At 32.6% G+C, this 21,966-nt stretch overlaps 1 protein-coding gene across 3 annotated transcripts in view; it reads right to left on the bottom strand.

The window, feature by feature from the left end:
- Nucleotides 1–21,966, bottom strand: part of LOC127718538 (plexin-B1-like) — an 89,136-nt gene that overhangs the window by 48,128 nt on the left and 19,042 nt on the right. For all 3 annotated transcript variants that reach the window (XM_052224625.1, XM_052224610.1, XM_052224618.1), the window contains exons 2-9: nt 19,780–20,923; nt 14,520–14,705; nt 12,876–12,998; nt 10,696–10,796; nt 8,896–8,998; nt 7,256–7,418; nt 4,023–4,107; nt 138–231 (exon numbers count right to left, since the gene is read on the bottom strand). In XM_052224625.1, the coding sequence (XP_052080585.1) occupies nt 138–231; nt 4,023–4,107; nt 7,256–7,418; nt 8,896–8,998; nt 10,696–10,796; nt 12,876–12,998; nt 14,520–14,705; nt 19,780–20,790 (1,866 nt within the window). In that variant the 5' untranslated portion in view covers nt 20,791–20,923. The remainder of the gene's footprint in view (nt 1–137; nt 232–4,022; nt 4,108–7,255; nt 7,419–8,895; nt 8,999–10,695; nt 10,797–12,875; nt 12,999–14,519; nt 14,706–19,779; nt 20,924–21,966) is intronic.

The following is a 21,966-nucleotide window of genomic DNA, read 5'->3' on the forward strand; positions in this document are numbered from 1 at the left end:
GGATGGGGCTTAAAGCAAACACCAATTTATCAATTAATTTGAATACTGTCACACTAACACTATGATACACGATTTAAACAGTATACAAGTAAAACAAATAATGCATATCAATAAAGTAAACTAATAATAATACATACATCAACAGCGATTGTTAAATTACTTTCAGGATTACCACAAGAAAAAAATATCGGATCCCAATAACACGCTGGTCTTTTTGTACATTCCTTACATCTGTCGAAATTAGACATAACTATTATTGTAAATCTAGATGATTAACAATGAGCATAAATACTATAGGATGATAGATGTTTGAATTTTAACTAAAACATTGCATCAGTATTTAATTCGATAACATATTATTTGTAGACAAATATGAATATAAGATGAGGAGATGTGATATGATTGACAACGAGACAACTACTCAATTGAGTCCAAATAAGTAGGGTTACAGCAATGAACCATGTTTTGTACTAATCCGACACAATAAGCTTGATAGTGATTTCAATGCTATAACTCAAAATATAACATTCCTCTGGAAGATATTTCACCCGGATACATTATTCTGACAACGAACCGACTAATGCTTGTTCTCATCCCTTAATTCTTGTGGAGAGAAGCTGCGATTTAACAAATTAAGTCTTTGCATTTTAGTTCGACCAAGTCAGAGGTCGAACATACTTCTTTTCGCATTCAACCAATAAGGCTTCTATGAAACAACTAAGGCGATGACGTACCATATAAAATAAGGAAATGTGGTATGAATGCCAACAATGCAACATAGTCTAAATGAAGCTGATTGAAGAAAGCCCTGGACATGACAATTGTAAAACAATTAAAAAAAAAAAAGAAAACTAAAAGCCTGCTAAATGTACAAATCAAAAAAGAAAAGCAAATATGATATACGGCAACAAACGGCAACCACTGAATTACATGCTCTTGACTTTGGACAGACACATATCTTAACCCTCCCCTTACCCGAGACAATGGTGTAAAAGAAAATATGAACATACTATAAAAATCAGTTGAAAAGGGCTTGACTCATCAGATCAAAATAAACAACACAATAATACAGCAACTACTATAAAAGACTTAAAAACACAAATTACCGATCTAAGAGTACTTGGAGTTACAGATAGCTAGTTCAAAGCTTATAACAACTACTAAAATAATCATGTATCCAAGACTAAAATATAAATCAGTACACTTCGAATTGATCCAGTGTAAAGACGTTATAAACAGTCAGAGGAAAATATGGTATCATGTTCAATGCAAAAATATATGTATCTACTGAATGTAGCACTGTAAATGTTAATAATATTTAACTATATTTTTATTTATTGATAACAAAATCAATGTTAATTTGTACTGATAATGAAAATATTCCAAGGTCTTATTTCAGTGCTTAATTGGTAAAATTTTTAGATTAAGTTTATTTAAAGGATTGATCAGTTAACACGGATCATATTAAAATTCATGAGAACGTCTTCCTAAATTATTAGGTTGCGATATCCCCTTTTCATCTAGAATTTTACCCTTTTTAATTGTATGTTAACCTTCTGTTATGAATACATTTACCAGAACCTTGCATATTATGGTACCAAAATAACGATCATTTGTTGTAAGTCTTAAATGTTTAATGTTTTTTTTATATATTATATGTCGCACAACAAAAATAATACACAATACAATAAATAACAAACAAGCTTTAATGTAATCCCTTGAAATTAATATAAAATAGCAAAACCTGTATTTTAAATATGCGCACACCACACGTGTCTAGTTAGATTTTGCAAATTGATGTTTACAAGCGAGAAAAAAAGTTAGCCGCTTTAACCGCTTTGGCCCGCTGTGATTTATTTTGGAACAATTGGGATGCAACAGATGAAATTCCTGATGAAAACGTCCAAACATATAACAGTTATTCTTCTGGCATTTAAATTTTAACATTTATACAGTTTGTATTTGTAATTGAAATATGATCCCAAACCATTGGGATTTTGAAGATGGGTGTTGTAATATGTCCGCATCGGTAGCGTCGTAAACAAAATTTACCTTACTGATTATTGACCTTAAGTTGCTTATATTCTTGTCCGTTGGTCTTTTGATGGACTTTTGTCTCATTAGCAATCACGCGACTTCTCTTTGATCTAATTGGATAATGATTAACAATGTGAGGATAACCTGGCTGGATAGTGTTATTTCAAAGTACTATTAATTGTTACAACGAGTACTTACGTATGTTACTATTTGGTAATGATAGCGGGTAGCATTTGCAGGTTTTATTTTTGATGGACTACAGGAAATTCCAGCACAAAATGAGATACTAGTATACGATAAACATTTACTAAAACTTATTTCATTTTCGAACCAGAATGTGTCCATAATACACGGATGCCCACTCGCACTATCATTTTCTATGTTCAGTGGACCGTGAAATTGTGGTCAAAACTCTAATTTGGCATTAAAATAGGAAACATGTGTACTAAGTTTCAAGTTTATTGGACTTCAACTTCATCAAAAACTACCTTGACCAAAAACTTTAACCCAAAACATTAACCTGAAGCGGGACAGACGGACGAACGGACGGACGAACGAAGGAACGAACGGACGAACGAACGGACACACAGACCGAACAACATAATGCCCCTAGGTGGGGAATATAAACGCGAAAACGCGAAATTGGCCTCATCCGGCTTCCATATTAACGCGAAATTTGAAAATGAGAACAAGATTCGTGTTTGAAAAGACGAAACATGAAATTTTTTAGTTAAACTTTATAGAAGCTAAAAAGTGAAAAAAAAAAAAAAAAAAAAAAAAATATATATAATGTTTCTTTCGTCCGTTGCACACAACATTGTACTGGCTGTCAAAATTTTCGATAAAGCAGAAAGTTTAGACCGGTATTGTTCTACTGCTTTGATGTAGCAAATAATCCTGGAAACACATTAACCTTCTAATGCTAGCCTTAGTTTAATAACTTATATTTAGTTTTTTTGAATTCATGAACAAAATGTATTTTCTAGTTTATTCTATTGTTATTGTGTTGTTCGGATGCTGTCATTGCTGTATAAACCATATCACTCATGAAATTGAATGAACCACATCGCAATTACATTGTATTATTAGTAAAAGCAGAGACAAAAACTTAACGACATCTATGACTAAACAAGAGAAGCATATTCTTATGAAACAAATGACACAATGTATCTATAAACCGTAACATTTGAATTCAGTTTCTGATTTCGTAAATATGTGTTTTGTCGTTTTAACGTAAAACGCATTTCCCAACTTTAAATGGGCCATTTACGGGCACAAAAAAAAAACAAATATTTCTTAAGGTGTTCATTTCGTTGTTCTGAAAATTAATGCGTCAAATTATTTGCACTGTAACGTTAACAGGCGCTGACAGGACACTTTTTTTACGAAGACGTGACAAACTGACACTATTATCCAATCAAATATCCCATTGAAACAAAGTTTGAAAGGCAGTAATGCTTGAACAAATTGCTAATAACACTGCCATAGCCTTAAATTTTTAGAAATACTTACTTTATAGATTTGTCTAATCCAGGAATAGATTACTTTAGCTGTATTTGGCAAAACCTTTCGTAATTTTGGGTCCTCAATGCTCTTCAACTTCGTAATTAATTAGGCTTTTATTTTACTTTTTCTATTCGAGTGTCAATGATGAGTCTTTTATATACGAAACGCGCGTCTGTCGTACAAAATTTAAATCCTAGTATCTATGATGAGTATATAGTTAAATGACGTTTTTGTTTTGCATCAAAGGCATGATCGTGCGCACCTTATTCATATAAAGGTTGTCATAGCCTAGCTGATATGCAACCACTGTAACAGTTATGAAGTAAAGTGTACAACACTTAAAACATACATGTAGCTGCATTAATTAATTATTTATGGAATTATTTCCTATTCTAAGGAGTATTAATTTCAGCACAGTAAAATAAAGTATCAAACTATATAATTATATATAGTATTAAACTAAGTAAAAAACAACCTACTTTTTAAAATGTTGACACTTGTAAAATTCAATAGTGGAGCTTGCAATCATCACTTCCTCGTATGTTATTTCAAATGTATAGTTATCTAAAATGAAAAATTATAAACTGTTATCTTTTTTTTTTAACTATAATGGTTTACAATGCTCTCAAATGTAATGTGTAAGAAATGTTGTTCAAAAAGTGTGCAAAGAGTTTCTTGGTAGCAAAACAGTTAAAATGTGATGTTTACTTTATAAATCAAGACGTTTCATAAGAATAATGCTCTCATGAAATGTTCACATATGGAATAAAGAAATCATGGAAATCGATTTTAATTGAAATTATTTAATAAACCCCTCTTAGAAGCATGCTTATTGCATTTGAAAACTTCACTTGTTATGTTGATTATAAAATATCAAGAGCAATAAGTCGTATGCATCTGGTCTGCTTTTCAGAAAACGTCGTTATATTAACCACCAGTAGTAATAACCAGGAGCTTCAGCCTGGCATATAATTTGTAAATTCGTTCATGTCGACCTTATAGATTAAAATCGTAATTTGTTCATTTTATAAATAGTTGCATATCATATTTTCATGTAATCCAAATACATTGATTAATACGGTCACAATACCAGAGACCAAATGACGTAGAAGTTTGGATAGTTGTCTTATTGGCAATCGTAACGTTCAACATCTCCTTATCTTATATGACCTCAGTTAAACTGATACTCATGGAGTTCACCAGCAACCTGGGAATTATGAGAAGGGTTAGAACCATAGCGTATCTCCCTACCAAATAAGTAAAGCTGATGTGTGCCTGAGAACACGGAACACACCTCTGCTTATACACTTTCTCTCGAATAAACTGTGTTGACATACATTATTAGCTTATTTTTACGTTCATGGAGTACAAGTTCCTTTATAATTTTAGATCTAAATGGAAGAAATATTATTGAATACTATTTCAACTGGAAGAAATATTACATTAGTTGTAACTAGGTTGCCCGTGTATGGTTTTCTGGAAGCTTTATATATCGAAACAGGCCGGGAATTGCTAGTGGACAGAATGAGGTCAAGAAAGCTCAATATTTTTTCTTCTTTTCATAATGGCACTGCCACTGATTATCTCACTTGTTTTTTCAAATATCTAATTATGATTTGCGAAATAGTAACAATTATGTAGTACCCAGTTATAGACTAGATATAACCATCTACTTCTATTGAATGTAATAGCCTAAATCCCGACATACGGACTTTCAGAAATATGAATATATTCAAACGAAAGGAGAAAAATAAATAATACAGCTATCCTCCTACTTTAGTTGTGGTGATAGAAAAATTAAAATTATTCATACACGTCTGAGAAATATGTGCAGTTCTTTAAATGCATATCTGCAACGTGTTAATATCAAAGCCTATCCCGCATGCAACTGTGGTCATCATGTTGAGGATTGTATTCCCTATTTTTTCGAGTGCCCATTTCACAATGAAGAAAGAAAAATACTGTATAAGAAAGATATGCTACATCAATTGAGCTTCTATTGACTGGTGACGGTGACCTAACATTTCAGCAAAATAAAGATTTTTTTTGTGTCTGTACAATTTTATTTCAGAATTACACAAAAATTCAGAACATACCATTCAAATTCTGAATTCCTTTTTTCTCACACTCATATTATATTGCTTTTTCGTTTTGTTTATAGTTTAAATTACATGCATTCCTTTTATGTTTTTCGTCATTATTTAATGAATTTTTTGTTTATATTTGTATAGGGAGAGGACGTCACATATGTTGTTATAACTTGTGTCCAACCCCTTTCGCTACTTTTGAAAATGAAATGTGTTTAAACTACACTACAGTAACTGTTCCTGTCGTAATAATTAGAATAGAATGTTTGTTCTAACAGGAACATATATACTAGCATTGTTTATAAAGTTTATAAGTTCCCATAGGAACTTCTGTTAGGAGGAACACATATACTGTGAAGCTCGCCTCCGGGTGTGTGATTTTCTCGCTGCTTTGAAGACCCATTGTTAGCCATGGGCTGTTTTCGACACATTCCCCGTTTCTGTTCTCTATTCTATTTGACATTTCTACATCCGTTTTTTTCCTTCCTTCTAACACTTACGCCTAAAATGCCTGACAGAATTTTGTGCGATAGACAAAATCGACCTTTAAATATTGGCCGTTTAAGAAACGGTCATATTTTTACTTTACTCACGGCTTCCTTTTTGGTTAAATCGGTTTGATAACAGCATAATAAGACGGATACTTTATATGCTGTTTTCTGTTCAAGATAACTAAGCGTTTTTCATTGCGTAGACATGCGTTAAATATTTTTCAATGTTTCTCTTTAAAAATGACAACTTGTTCAAAAGAAGGAAAACGAATCTGAAAAGCTTCTAGAATTTCTGAAGAATGCTTTAACTTGAAACCTTTTGTATGTTTTGTTTCTTTGATGAAAATAACATGAACTCGTCCATTGTTCCAGGAGGTGCCCTGATGGTCGAGTGGTCTAAGTAGTCCAACTGCTGTATCACTAGCCTGTCATCATCGAGGTTGTGAGTTTGAATCCCGCGCATGGCAGGTGCATTCGACTCCAATCTTAATTGACTAGGATTGTCAGTTTTCAAATCGAAGGTCGCTCGTTCTTTCCGGCTTCCTCTACCAATATAAACTGACTACCACGCAATAGTAAATAGTGCTGAAGGTGGCGTAAAACACCAATTAAACAATCAATCAATCCATTGTTTCAGTTTTAATGTCATTTAAATAACTGTACACGTGTGCATAAAAAGAAATGCAACAGGAAACAGGTGAAGGTGACGCAAACCTTACTTAATCCAATTGAATTGCGTAATATTCAATAAAATTGACAACTCTATATCAAATATCAAAATAACTGTAAGGGTAACATTTAGTAGAAAGATAATAACGTAATTTTTTTTTTTTTATAATTTCAATAATTGACCAAACCTATTGCTAGAGTAACGAAAACTTTTATGTCTGTATTGGCATAGTTTTCCAACCCTTCAAGCAATTACAGAAAGTTTGGGCTTCAAAAGTCAACAAAAATACTAACATTGTACAGCTAATTCGCCCTTATAAAGTGTTTTTTTAAACAAATAATACACGGACACATAGAAAATTCATTTAGATTCTCAAAAGACTGCCAAAAAATCTCATTTTGATCAATGCATTGACATTGTTATAATGTGCGTTGAACTCGAATATCACACACTATAAAATATACCTGAGTGCAATCTTGTGATGTTTATGTTACATAAGTTCCTCATTCTGTTATTAACTGTTCCAATGGCATCTGTTTCGTTTATTCTACATCTGAAGTTCCCCTCTCTATTGTTCACAATAGTACCAGAAGGGATCAGGATGTCAAAAGTAATATTGGTATTATCCTGAAATAGATATTAATAGAATTGAATGCAAGATTGTATTGCCCATACGATAGCTATGCATAATATAAACGAAAGTCACATTCAACTTATATTATAGATATAAGAAGATGTGGTATGAGTGCTAATGAGACAACTCTCCATCCAAGTCAAAATTTAAAAAGTAAACCATTTTAGGTCAAAGTACGGTCTTCATCACGGAGCCTTGGCTCACACCGAACAGCAAGCTATAAAGGACCCCAAATATCACTAGTGTAAAACCATTCAAACGGGAAAACCAACGGTCTAATCTATATAAAAAACGAGAAACGAGAAACACTTATGAACCACATCAACAAACAACAACTACTGAACATCAGATTCCTGACTTAGGACAGGTGCAAACAAATGCAGCGGGTTTAAACGTTTTAATGGTACCAAACCTTCACCCTTCTTCTGAAACAATAGTGTAACATCACAACATAGAAAGACACACTATAAAATATCAACTGAAATAGCTTAACTCAATCAAAGGACATATTAATACCAGGGAACATACACTGAACAAATAATGCTTATTCAATTAAAAGAAAACAGATATTTACATGACTTCTCTTTTTTGTAATTGCTCTTGGTGCTTTTTATTTTTTTAAACGTATGCGATGTTTATACTGGTAGCAGTCTTGCCTATCCTATGTCATGAAACACTTGTTTCAATTTCCGAATGTAAAAATTCGGTTACGTGTCAAAGTTTGAAAATTTACATGGTTTATAAATTTGCAGATGTCTTGGGGTAAGATAAGAGTCTTGTCTTTCATGTTTGCTTGTGTTCTTTGTCAATATGCCATTTTGTTTTTCTTTGTTGACATTGTTGTTTGATTTTATAGTGATTGAGATTATAACACAATGTTGACTACTGTACCCCAATTTTACCAATTATATCTGTTTGTTTTGTCAATATAATGGAACTTTATGCGACTGCCTACAAGTGAGAGGTTAAGCTAGCTATAAAACCATGTTTATTTCAATATTTTTTACATAGGGAAATGCCTGTACCAAGTCAGGAATATGACAGTTGTTTTCCATTCGTTTGATCTGTTTGAGCTTTTGGTTTTGTCATTTGGTTAGGGACTTTCCGTTTTGAATTTTCCTTGCAGTTAGCTATTTTTGTCATTTAGTTTTACCAATCCGCTATTGCGTGATTCCTAGTCACTTTATATAACGTATCAACATATTTTATAGGAGTAGCACGACGAGTGCCACAGGTGGACAGGTGGAGCAGGATCTACGTACCATCCGAAGCACCTGAGACCATCCTCTGTTTTTGATGGGTTTCATATTGCACAGTTATGGTTTGTGTACCCTTTTTTATGTGTTTTGTCCTTTTTTTGTCATGGCATTGTCAGTTTGTTTTCGACTTAAGAGTTTGAATACCCCTTTGGTATCTTTCGCCTCTCTTCTTCGTGTGCCTGAATTCGACTTTGAGACTACGTTTACATACCTCAGTATTGATCTTTATACGATGAGATATGTTGCTGAACTGTATGCAAAACCCTTCTGCTGATAGAATCCACACTGTTGAATTTGGATTATGGATATTGCACCTGTATTGTCAATTTTAAACTTTTGTCGATTTTTTTTATCTTTACATACATGAAACTATGATTACATTATGCATTATCACTTTACAGCCTTCTTCAAATAGCACAATAAAGCTAAAAGTGTTTTACCACTAACAATGTTTTACCATATGAAAATTACAAAGCGCTTTCTCTCATTTGGCCCGTTGCATATGATTTTCAAAGTTAAAGAGGAGCTATCCTGAGAATAATATCAGTAGTCTTTGACCTCACTTATTCCGAATGAGCATTATGAGGATATGTTTTTTACATATAAACAATTGCTTGAAAATCAAAATGAAACTATAGGCGAAAACAAATTGGTCAAATCTTTTACTATAAAAACATGTGCAGGTTTCTTATATTGTTTCTTCAGGAAATTATCCTGCTTTAGGGAAAAAACGGATGAAATCTGCATATAAACTTACCAAGTGGGCTTTTTTTTTATCTTCGTTTGTTCAAAATCATGCACCAAAACTATATACTATCAAATAATAAAAGGGAACACTCACGTTTTGACCAATTTCAAAGAAAACGAACTTGTGCCATTTTTATCGACAATATCAAGATTTCAAAACACTAATATCATATTACAGATAATGCGTAAACCATACGAATTGATATTTTATCAAAATTCTTTTCCAAATTGAATTGTAATGCCAGCCTACTAGAAACAAAAAGTCAATGTCAATCTTTCAACTGCTTATGACATACATCACATTTGCTCATATGATAATCAAGTATAATTTATCACTGTCAATTAATATCCATTATTAATTTGCCCTTAAGCAGACATAAGGGAGGTAATTTGAGAAAATCATGTTGCGTGCTTGGAAACCATGCAACTGTTTACTATCTCTGGGTAGGTACATGTACTTCTGCTATTTTACGATCAGTTCTTCAATGTACTGTCCTTCGTTATAGTAGCCAGATGTTCGCCAAAGACATAATCTAACTAAAACAGTATGCAGGAACTCCAAGTTCAAACTTCAACACAAGGAATTGTGACAGTAACTCCCTCAGTCAAAGATGACATTTGACGGTTTAGTCGCTTTAGGATCCGAGGATGGTTAATTAATTTAGAAACACGTGTTGTTCACAAAGCAATCATATATTTTTTAATCCATAGACAATTAATACAAACCACGTTAATATTGAAGGAGAACAGATGAATATTTTCATTGGTATGGAGAGGATGATAGTAAGATGTACGTGAACTACAATGTAACATCCATTTGAATCTATGGGAAAAAAATAGGTCGACAAAAAAAAACTACTTTTGTTTAATATTTTTCCTTGTCTGACGTTTCAAGTGTTTTATTTTTAGGTCATATTCTAAGTATTTTTCCACAGAGATTGGAGGCTTACTTTTAAATTTCTCACAGATAATAAATTGTTATTCCGAATTGAAGATGTCATTGATTTAAATTAGTTACGTTGATCATTTTCAAGTCATCTAAGAGTCACGCTTTGTAGCGGAAAAAATGTTCTGTTTTTATGTGTTTTTTTGTACTTTGAAAGTGAAGATTATTACCCGAGATGTGCAGCTAATGTATTGTTTTATGTTTTTCAAGTAACTTTACTGTAAAAGGTCTTTTTCATGGATGTAACATAATCCCTGTATTTCTGTCCATACATTTGTATCGATATGATATCATAAAAACCAAACAACATTTATAAACCTGTTTTCAGCATAATCCCATCCACAATATGAATTAAAGGAATCCACACAAGATTCACAGTTCTTGTGTATTGAACAATCTTCAAAATCCGTTTTATTTATCTGAAATATTATAGTTATCAAAATTATTCCATTCGTTTAAATACAAATGTATCACTTATAAACAGGAAGGGTTAGAAGATATCCGTTTTTGTTATAACCTGCATATATTTCAATTATTTTGGAAAAGTCTGAATTTGACTTATCTATATTAACATATCACTGACTTGTAATGACAGACCCATTGGTTTGCCTATGGCTGTTTTCTACTCTTTGTTCGGGTTGTTGTCTCTTTGGCACTTTCCCCGTTTCCATTCTCTATTCTATAATTACTTGTACTTGAAACTTATTACACTAAGTTTGATCGAATATAATTACAATCTTAGGTCAAAAGTGTTCACTTAACGGAAAAGCCCTATTATTTCATATAAAAAACATTTTGAATAAAAATTCTACTGCAGATATTTCTTGTCCAGATTGAATGATTGTATTTCATTAAATACAGAAATGTCTGCATTTTCTTGCAATAATTATGAAATATATTCATGATTTAAATATTTAGGTAATCACTGTTAAAAGAAAAATATGAATTTCTGTACGAAAAAATTGATATGGCTTTATAGGAAAAAATGAAAATTAAATGATTTCTCACGAATGGCATGTCATAAAAATAATTCATAACATCTATATAAAACTGTACACATTTGTGAGTTTACCATTAAAAGTTTCATTAAAATCGGACCTCAAATTAGTTTTATACAATGTTTTTAAAAGAATTGTTTTAATATTTTGGAATAGGTACATGAATCATAAGCTCTTCAAATATATGTACACCTTCATTTTACCTAAACTAATTTTAAAATGTTTTTTTTTGTGTTACTAGTATGTATCATATTATAACAGCGATCTTTTATTATAGTTGTCTGTTGTAATAGTCAGGTTCCTGACTAAAACAACAGACAACAGAAAACCAGTGAGTAGGTTCCTGACCATAACAACCGAAAACCAGTGAGTAGGTTCCTGACTATAACAACAGACAACCAGTGAGTAGTTTCCTGACTACGACAACAGACAGCAAGTGGGTAGTTTCCTGACTATGACAACGGAAAACCAGCGATTAGGTTCCTAACTACGACAACAGAAAACTAATGAATAGGTTCCTGACTACAACAGAAAACCAGTGAGTAGGTTCCTGACCATAACAACCGAAAACCAGTGAGTAGGTTCCTGACTATAACAACAGACAACCAGTGAGTAGTTTCCTGACTACGACAACAGACAGCAAGTGGGTAGTTTCCTGACTATGACAACGGAAAACCAGCGATTAGGTTCCTAACTACGACAACAGAAAACTAATGAATAGGTTCCTGACTACAACAGAAAACCAGTGAGTAGGTTCCTAACTATGACAACAGACAACCAGTGAGTAGATTCCTGACTGCGACAACAGACAACCAGTGAGAAGGTTCTAGACTGTAATAACAGACAACGAGTGATTAAGTTCCTTACTATGAAAACAGACAACGAGTGAGTAAGTTCCTGACTATGAAAACAGACAAACATTGAGTAGGTCCCTGACAATCACAACAGACAACAAGTGAGAAGGTTCCTACTAACTATAACAACAGGCAACCATTGAGAATGTTCCTGACTATAACAACAGACAACCAGTGAGTAGATTCCTGACTATGAAAAATATATTTAACGAAGGAGTAAGTTCCTGACTATGACAACAGACAACCAGTGAGTAGGTTCCTGACTAAGACAACTGACAAATAGTGAGTAGGTTCCTGACTACGACAACAGACAACCAGTGAGTAGGTTCCTGATTTTGGAACATGCATAATAACATGTTGTGCATCAAACTAGTAATATGTAGAGATCTCTATCATACCTCTTTTAATCACGTCTAACACAATGTACAAGAAGGAACATAATAAACAGTACAAGAATAATCTGCTTATATGAAATTATGTCTTTCTGTACTCTGTATAACTATTGGTGGCTGAACATCTGACACAGATGATTTAATACAGCATGACCATAGACAGTACTTCAATTTCAATGCAGAAACTTACCATTGTTTTAAGAATTAAAAATTATATGCAGTTTTACATAAATATTAGAAGAAAAACATCGTACCTTTCTTTCAGTTATAAAATATACACCGTCCTTTTCAACTTTAATATTAATAATCGTCGAGTTGGCTATTGACAAAAGTGGTTTTCTGTAGCTTTCATGCTTTCGACCAAGATTTAAATAAACCTGCAAATATGTTGAATAGGTTATACTCTTTAAAACACATTTACTATGCAAATAACTGGTTTACACTACTATACCATTACAACAGGGTAAAAGGTAAATAGTACCAGGTAACTGTCAAAACTTCAGTACTGCTGTTACAGATCTTTCACAATGTAGTAAGGGTTTAAACACTCTATCCATGATTTTTAATATAACGTTTCATAGCTGCACAACAATAGTTTCCTCTGCAAAGTATAAACCAAAGATATCAACAGGTCAATAAAGGTTCCGGAATATCATCAGATGCAGAAAAAGTTGGATACTGGTATTCGTTTGGTCATTCATTTCATGTTTATCTTAGGTTTTTACGCTAATTGATTGTGTTATAGTTTAAACTGGAAGACCAATATTTGGGGAACATATTAAGGGTCCATATCCTTATGCTACTTGAAGTGGCTATTTAAACCTACGATTAATAATATATTTATGCCATTAATTTGAATTAATGTGCATCTAGCTTTAATTTAATAGGTATTATTGGTCCAAATTGACCATAGTCAAACGCAGAAAAAATCAAATTTAGATTTATAAATTTGTATACACATTTCTTTCTACCACAACTTCGTAGTAAAACTAAAACTTTACCTTTTAACTACGGAATAAACGGTAGGACACACAGACTGAAGAACAGTTGGCGTATTACAAACATTAGATACCATGTTTTTGCGTGTTGCCGCAGAAATGTAATTTGCAATATCATAAAAGCAATATATATACTAGTTATTGACAACAATTGGCAACATATTTTTTTCAGTAAATTTTATATGAAAAATTAGGCAAATTTTACAGTGGTAATGGAAACGGTTCGGGTAATAAACCTTTTAGCTGCAAACTTAGTTGAATGTTTACTTTATAAAGATATAAAGAGGAGACGAAAGATAACAAACGAATATTCAATATTCCATGACACACAACAGTAAACAAAACCCAACATAGAAAACCTCACAAAAAATCGTGGGTGACCCCAGATGCTCCGGAAGGTTAAGTAAATCCTGCTTAACATGTGGCACCCTCATGTTGCTCGTGCAAGTACAAACCCGGTGATAAGTCAAATTTGGTAGGTCACATTCGATTAATGAGGACGGGATTGTAGCTGCGACAATCATTAAATATCAGTCGTTATCAGTGAAACGTTTATTCTATAACAGTCAACCAACTGGTGAAAAAGTCCGTAAACGAGATTTTAGAAGAGTGTAATTTTAGAGCCCAATACGTTGTTGAAAACGTGTATTTTATCCTTCGAAGGCCGAAAGCATATTAAAATCAAACTCAGAAAGATTATATCTTTTGAACATCTCATGAAAGTTGTTTGATACACGTACTTTAAATAATGTGATTTCCGAATAAGAATTGACTTTATCATACTTTCTTCTCTTAACTTCAGAAACAACACATTTTAAAACTTAATAAGTGAAAACGACAAAGGATGATTAAATCTACTGAATTCCCTTTTTTTAAAAGTAAAAACACTTCAGTACAAACCATGCCAAGTTGACCATCTATTGTTCCAAAATATAGTACTGAGTACTTGTTGGTTTGAAGAATGGCCAAGGCTGTAATTGTTTTGTTGATGTCGAAAATAGCATCCATGTTTTCAATTCCTTTTCCACCGACTAGAGTATGATGATATGTTATATTACAAATATCACCTTCAAGATTTCCACAAGCCTGTAATTATACATGGTGTACAAAATTCAGAATGTACATGGCAAATATTAAAAGTATTTTTTATCTTCTCTTTTATATAGGGAATCGAAGATGAAATTGTTATGAAAACTACTGGACTACTGTAAGTAATGTTACTTAATATACTCGATTTAAACTATTGGCATATGCAAATGAAATCTAATTATTCCTATTTGATTATTTAATGTATTTGATATGAATAAGAAGATGTGGTATGAGTGCCAATGAGACAACTCTCCATCCAAGTCACAATGTGTAAAAAGTAAACAATAATAGGTCAAAGTACGGCCTTCAACACGGAGCCTTGGCTCACACCGAACAGCAAGCTATAAAGGACCCCGAAATGACTAGTGTAAAACAACTAAAACAGGAAAACCACCAACGGTTTAATCTATATAAAAACGAGAAACGAGAAACACTTATCAACAAACGACAACCACTGAACAAAAGGCTTCTGCCTTAGGACAGGTGCATACAAATGCAGCGGGTTTAAACGTTTTAACAGGCGGCAACCTTCACCCTAACCTGAAACAGTAGTGTAGCATTACAACATAGAAAAACATTGTATAAAATATCAATTGAAATGGCTTAACTTGATCAAAAAGACAATAACAGGTAAGCATACACTGAACGAATAAGTTTGATCTATTACACAATATAAATATAATATTGATAAAAAAAGTTGTAGAACAATGTCAAAAAGACAACTCTAACCTGGGACAAAATGGCGTTAAATAAAATAATATACACAGGTAAATTTAAAATATAATAATTTTGTTGTTAGGAGTACGGACATATTTGTTCAAAATAAATAAATTAGTTGTTCACAGTACGAGTACAGAAGTGTAAATTTATCGTCATACTAAATAAAATACTTATTGGTACATATTAAAAATAGTGAAACGAGATATAACACTAAATAAGTAGACATTATTATGAGTGCCAATGAGACAACTCTCCATCCAAGTCACAATGTGTAAAAAGTAAACAATAATAGGTCAAAGTACGGCCTTCAACACGGAGCCTTGGCTCACACCGAACAGCAAGCTATAAAGGACGAGATATAACACTAAATAAGTAGGCGCCTGTCCCAAGTCAGGAGCCTCTAGCCTTTGTTAGTCTTGTATTATTTTTAATTTTAGTTTCTTGTGTACAATTTGGAGTTTAGTATGGCGTTCATTATCACTGAACTAGTATATATATTTGTTTAGGGGCCAGCTGAAGGACGCCTCCGGGTGCGGGAATTTCTCGCTGCATTGAAGACCTGTTGGTGGCCTTCTGCTGTTGTCTGTTCTGTGGTCGGGTTGTTGTCTCTTTGACACATTCCCCATTTCCATTCTCAATTTTATTGAATAACAAAAATGCATTACAAATTGTGTCGACAGGTCAACTTAACACGAAAGTACGATTTGAGAGGACTCGCAGTTACTGAAAGCTAATTAAAGCCAAAATAATTGATAATAAAAAATCATGCATCAGAGACTAAAATCAATTAAAAACATATCCGAGGGATTTAGCGCTTTAACGCCATGAACAGTCAAAAAAGACATGACTTGTGCAATGCCAAAATAAAAGTATCGACATGCAGTATAGCCTGGCATCCTGACCCAATCTAATTCTTCGTCGATAGGGTCAGGTGTAATACAATCCACGTGGCCAACTATCAGCGCTGACCAGGACTGAATTACTGCGCATGTGCGCGTCCTATAAACGAGGAATATATCGACCGGATCGTTCATAAACTGTTGATTCACGATGTTTATCAATAACATTTGGATTATACTTGCTTAATTTGCATTTCATATGAAATTAAAAATAAATTTCAAAAAATTCGTGGCAATATAAATATTTCCCGCCATGTGTCAAGAAATGACGCTATTCCACGATGCATCATTCTAACACTCAATTGACGAAACCATGTTGTTGTATTCAGCATAGCTCTATTATCGAACAGGCAGTAGGATAGTTAGGATTTAACCTTTTAATAAATATGTACCATGTTATATATAGATACTAGTAAAGCAATCTCTAAATAGAAATTAAACGTGGATGTTTATTTATACATCTAAAAAAAACCTTCGAAAAGAATACAAGTTAAGTTAGGTTTTAATTTGTTGATGACAAAATCGATGTTAATGCCAATGTAAACAATATTCAAAGATCTTATTACAACATTAATAAGATAACCTTTACTTATAAGTTTGTTTCGATGAGTTAACACGGATCACATAGTGATTTCCGCGCTTTTAGTACAATATTACCGTAAAATTTAGAATGTGAAATGCCGTTTTTAATATGTTTTCTACAGGTACAGCCAAATTTACTCATCAAATCTTTCTATCTATGAAAGAATTTAGTAAATGTTTTAAGTAATTTATGGTAACAAAATCCCTGACTTAATAATTTACCAGTGATGCATTGATTACGTTCGTTAAAATTTATGACATCACTACACACACGGGCATAACGAAGGAGTTGGAATACATAAACACCGTGTGATTGAGCCAAAGGAACATTGCCGTCTAAAAAAGGAAAATTAACAATAGGGAATAAAAAAATCGTCTATTTTGTCGTAAATTTTAGTATGGAGTTTCCCTATAGAAATTGAAATGTCTAAATCTAGAAAAGGACAATTACTGTTGTTTATGTTAGATTTATTTAAAGTAAGTTCCTTTGGGTAAATTTCGGTAGTATACATGGTATAAGCCTTCATAAATAATTGTTTTTTTTTCAATTATAAGTCAAGCTGGCTATTATGAGCTATAATTGATAGTATTTAATGTCCGTCGTGTGTTAATAAAGCAACTCAAACTTATTCACATCCGCTTTCTAACTTAACCCCAATCATCCTCAGGGTGTCAAATTTGAAATTCGAATCCTGTAAGGCACCGACAATCAAATCTTTTGTGTATGCTTTTTAAAAATAAATAGTTTGATGAAAAATACGTTTATATATTGTTTCATACGGGAAGTGATATTTGTAAGATAACAAAAATAAAAACAAAATCGCCTAAAAAAATTCTTGTCCGTATATTTAATCGGAAAAAAATTAGGAAGTAAACAAATAAATAGAAGAAAAATATAACCCATACACACAAAACACAAAAATATATACCCAAACAGTCTTTTGAAACAAAAGCATAAAAAGAATGCCAAATCGCCTTGTATGAATTGTAATTATACCCCACGCAACGTCAGTCCGTAAGTCCTGTTTCTTGTCATCGCAACTCCTCTCAAACCACACAACAGAATTTAACGAAACCTTTTTAGATAATAAGGACATACTATGTAGTTGTGCACATCGACAGGAAATTACGATTCATTTTTTTTCAAGGAGTTACGCCCCTTTGAACTTATTTACCCAATATACTACTGCAACCTTTTGTCATCGCAACTCCTCTCAAACCACACAACATAATTTCATGAAACCTTTTCAGATAATAAGGACATACTACGCAGATGTGCATATTTTTTTCCAGGAGTTACGCCCCTTTGAACTTATTTGCCAATATACTACTGCAACCTTTTGTCATCGCAACTCATCTCAAACCTCACAACAGAATTTCATGAAACCTTTTCAGATAATAAGGACATACTACGTAGATGTGCATATCGACAGGAAATTACGATTCAGTTTTTTTCCAGGAGTTACGCCCCTTTGAACTTATTTGCCCGATATACTACTGCAATCTTTTGTCATCGCAACTACTCTCAAACCACACAGCAGAGTTTCATGAAACTGTGTAAATAATAAGGACATACTATGTAGATGTGCATATTGACAGGAAATTATGATTCAACTTTTTTTTCTGATACAATTTTGTTTTCTTACACTTATTTTATTTCTCCAATGACAATATGGGGACGTGGGGTATGTGAGCGCGCTCAATAAGGTTCTTTCATTAAAGATTACATGCCATTGAAATATAGCACCAACAATACTTTCTTAAATATAGAAAATTTGATAAAACAATAAATAAACCTTGTTTTTAAATATAGCCAAAATACCAAAATGTTAGTGAAATGATGCTCAAAAATGAAGTATAAAAGATAATCTGTGCTGAAATATATAGAGAAAAGAGAAAACTGGCCTGAACAAATAAAGAAAACACAGTCAGGAAATTGTGACCTCCCCCATGAAGACCCTCCGTTTTCTTTGCGTCATAAATATTTCGGATAACAGATATCCTTCATCAGTATGAACAACCCGATGTAAAATGGCGTCTTAATCCATGCCTATTTTCAGAAATCTTGACCGTAATACAAATTAAAAACCGAACAACGCTTGTAGAAGTTCGACAGTCTGGAAGCTCATGCAAAGTAAGTATTTACAATAGACGGGGCTACGTATGGAAGCAACACATCCAGCTGTCGTGGTTATCACTGCACGATCGATCTACACATTTTCATTGATCCCATTTGGTGTTAACGTTTTTAACTTTCTAATAAGAAAAATAAGATTACTTTTAAAAAGGGACAAACAAAACCAGAGTCTTGATCTATTGCATAGGAACTTTTTTTCAAGAGATGTTTATTAGATACAAGTAACTTTTGGCTAAAAGAGAACAGGCACATAGGAGACCCTCATGAAGTAGTGACTAGCTTAGCAATATATTATAATAAACTGAAACATAAAATTCAATATAAGCGTTTGCATAAGTTTTCTAAAGCATAAAAAATTTGCCAATTATGCGACGCTTTAAAATATTAAAAAAGAAAATGAAAAAAAAACGAAAAAAAATATTACAATATAAATGTTCTTTCAAATGACATCAAAAAGAAAAGTTAATGACAATCAATGGCATGTTTCACTTTCTTCATTCAAGCACAAACAACTTGTGTTAGGATTAAACTGCTGGACTTTCCCACTACCAAAATATAATGGTCACCATTACCTGACGTCAACTTTGTTTGGTTAAGGGGCGGGAGTAATACACATGTTTATTCCCATAAGTGATTTAGATGTTACACTACAAGGACTTAAAACCAGTAGGCTTTGAAATGTATTTTTTTATGGTTTTTTGATCATATAAATTGTATACTTTATGTCACTTACTACATCTCCCTTATCGCAATAGGTTTCATTATTGAAGCAATGTTCCTGACCACGTTGCCCAAGGTAAGTGTCTGGTTCGAAATATTCCCCATCTTTTTCAGAGTTCGAAATGTTCCTACACAGTAACTGCAACTTCCTGGATTTTTTATAATCCTTTTCTATATCGGTCCATGAATGAGCACAAATAACACTATAATTGTTATGAAGGAAATGAAATATAGCGAATTCTCCACCATCTAATACATAATCAATCTTTGTCAAAGTAGTTCCATTATATGTACACATTATATTCATATCTTCATAGGAATGATTGTATCCATCTCTTTCGTTATAAGTTTTGTATTGCAAACAAAGTTTGCCGATTCTTGACAATTCGAACTGATTATTTGCGTGCACTTGAAAAAAGAAGTAAAAATGTGGTGCACGATAAAAAGATGACTTGAATGCAAGGGTTAAGTTTTCTTCATCAGCACGTTCAATATTCATTGGTCCTCTTCGATTTTGTTCAGTATTAGACAAGGTAAAATTTGTCAAGTTAAAAGACAAAATTCCATACGATGTGTTCAGTACTTCTGCAGAGTTTGCACCTATTACAACAATGCTTGTGTTTACTTCGTTTACATAGATCATATTGTAAGTCGGTAGATATCTTAAATCGACCGATATATCGGTCCTTTCGATTCCAGTGTTTTGTAAAAATACATCAAGTTTCGAACAGTGGCTCACATTATCATAATTTTCGTTACACTGTATAATTTCTTCCTTTTCCTTATCATATAACAGTAACCAAACGTTTGAATAATTAATGTCAGATGCCTTTTCCGTCATGTTTTCTCTATGAAGAGACACAATACCTCCAACACCTCCTACATATATTGTTTCATTTGAAATGATCATTTGCCGTAATGTAGAAATCTTAGTTTCTGTGCTGGTTTGACTCAACGTACCTTCTAATGCAATGGCGATTATGTACAATATAAAACTAAATGATAATTTCCTTTGGAAGCCCATTATAGAAATAATAAATTATATAATCCTCTCAGCGTGTAAATGGTAAACTGTTCATTACAGACTTCTTGCTGGAGCTTTTTTGTCCTAGGCAAACGTGATAAAAAATCTGTTTTTTTCGTATCTGGAGAACCTACTGTAACAGTAAAATGCATTTAAATTTGAAAGTTTGAAATGCACCTATAATAAATTGATATAAGAAATATTCTGTTACTATTTAAAATTTATCTACGTTAAAGACTTAAACCTAAATGCCTGGATGAAACACATAAACAAATATTAATAAAACAAATCTTACTAGAATCATACAACTTAACCAGAAATATTTTATTGTATGGGTGTTTCAGAATACGAAATAAAACAGACATGTATTTTGAGGGATAATAATTGAATACAAATTGAGGATTAAAAAAGACGCTAAAAATCAAACCGGATAGTTTTTACAAAGTTTTACAATGAACATCGTTTGCCTTTGAGTTAACAGTACATTTGTGCATTCGCCTTTAGCTTTTCACATCCATTTAGACAATTGGTATGAAACGGAGTTGGATTTTGTATATTAAAAAAGACATTGAAAGAGATTTTCCCATGGAATAAATGTATTTTAAAAAAGTGACATTTCTTGATTTTCTTAGATATCATTCAGCTCAAACTTAGAAAAAAAATTTAAAGAACTATTTTAATTAAGAGCAATAAAAAGGAACTGTTAATCTTTCTGAAATGATATTCCTGTGGGAATTAACTGTGCACTTCTACTCCTCGATTTATTGCTTTACATGTATGCAATAAGAGTTCAGAGCAGGGGATTGACAGTAAAAGCTTGCCCCTTGTTAAACGTCCTCGTTTTTCCCATTTGAATTTAAAAAAATCAAATCAGGTGAAATTTGCCCTGCGCATATATATGTAAATTTCCTTAGTTCAGGATGTTCGCTTCTCGTGTTTTTGAATTTTTGCCAGATATTCGATATCCTCTGGTTTTATCCATGTAGTACCATACAAAGTTTCGCCCGCTAATCCCTACTTTTCATTTCATAATATCATTATATATAGTTTAAAAAGCCATATTTGAAAATCTTATAAAATCCTTGTAATTTTTTCATTATTTTTTAAAGAAAAAAGGTGCCAATGTTAACTGTATATAAAATCTAGAGAGAATCATTTCCCGACAAATTTTCAATG

This window comes from Mytilus californianus, unplaced genomic scaffold, assembly GCF_021869535.1.
Source record: "Mytilus californianus isolate M0D057914Y unplaced genomic scaffold, xbMytCali1.0.p SCAF_1, whole genome shotgun sequence".
NCBI classification, from domain to species: domain Eukaryota; kingdom Metazoa; phylum Mollusca; class Bivalvia; order Mytilida; family Mytilidae; genus Mytilus; species Mytilus californianus.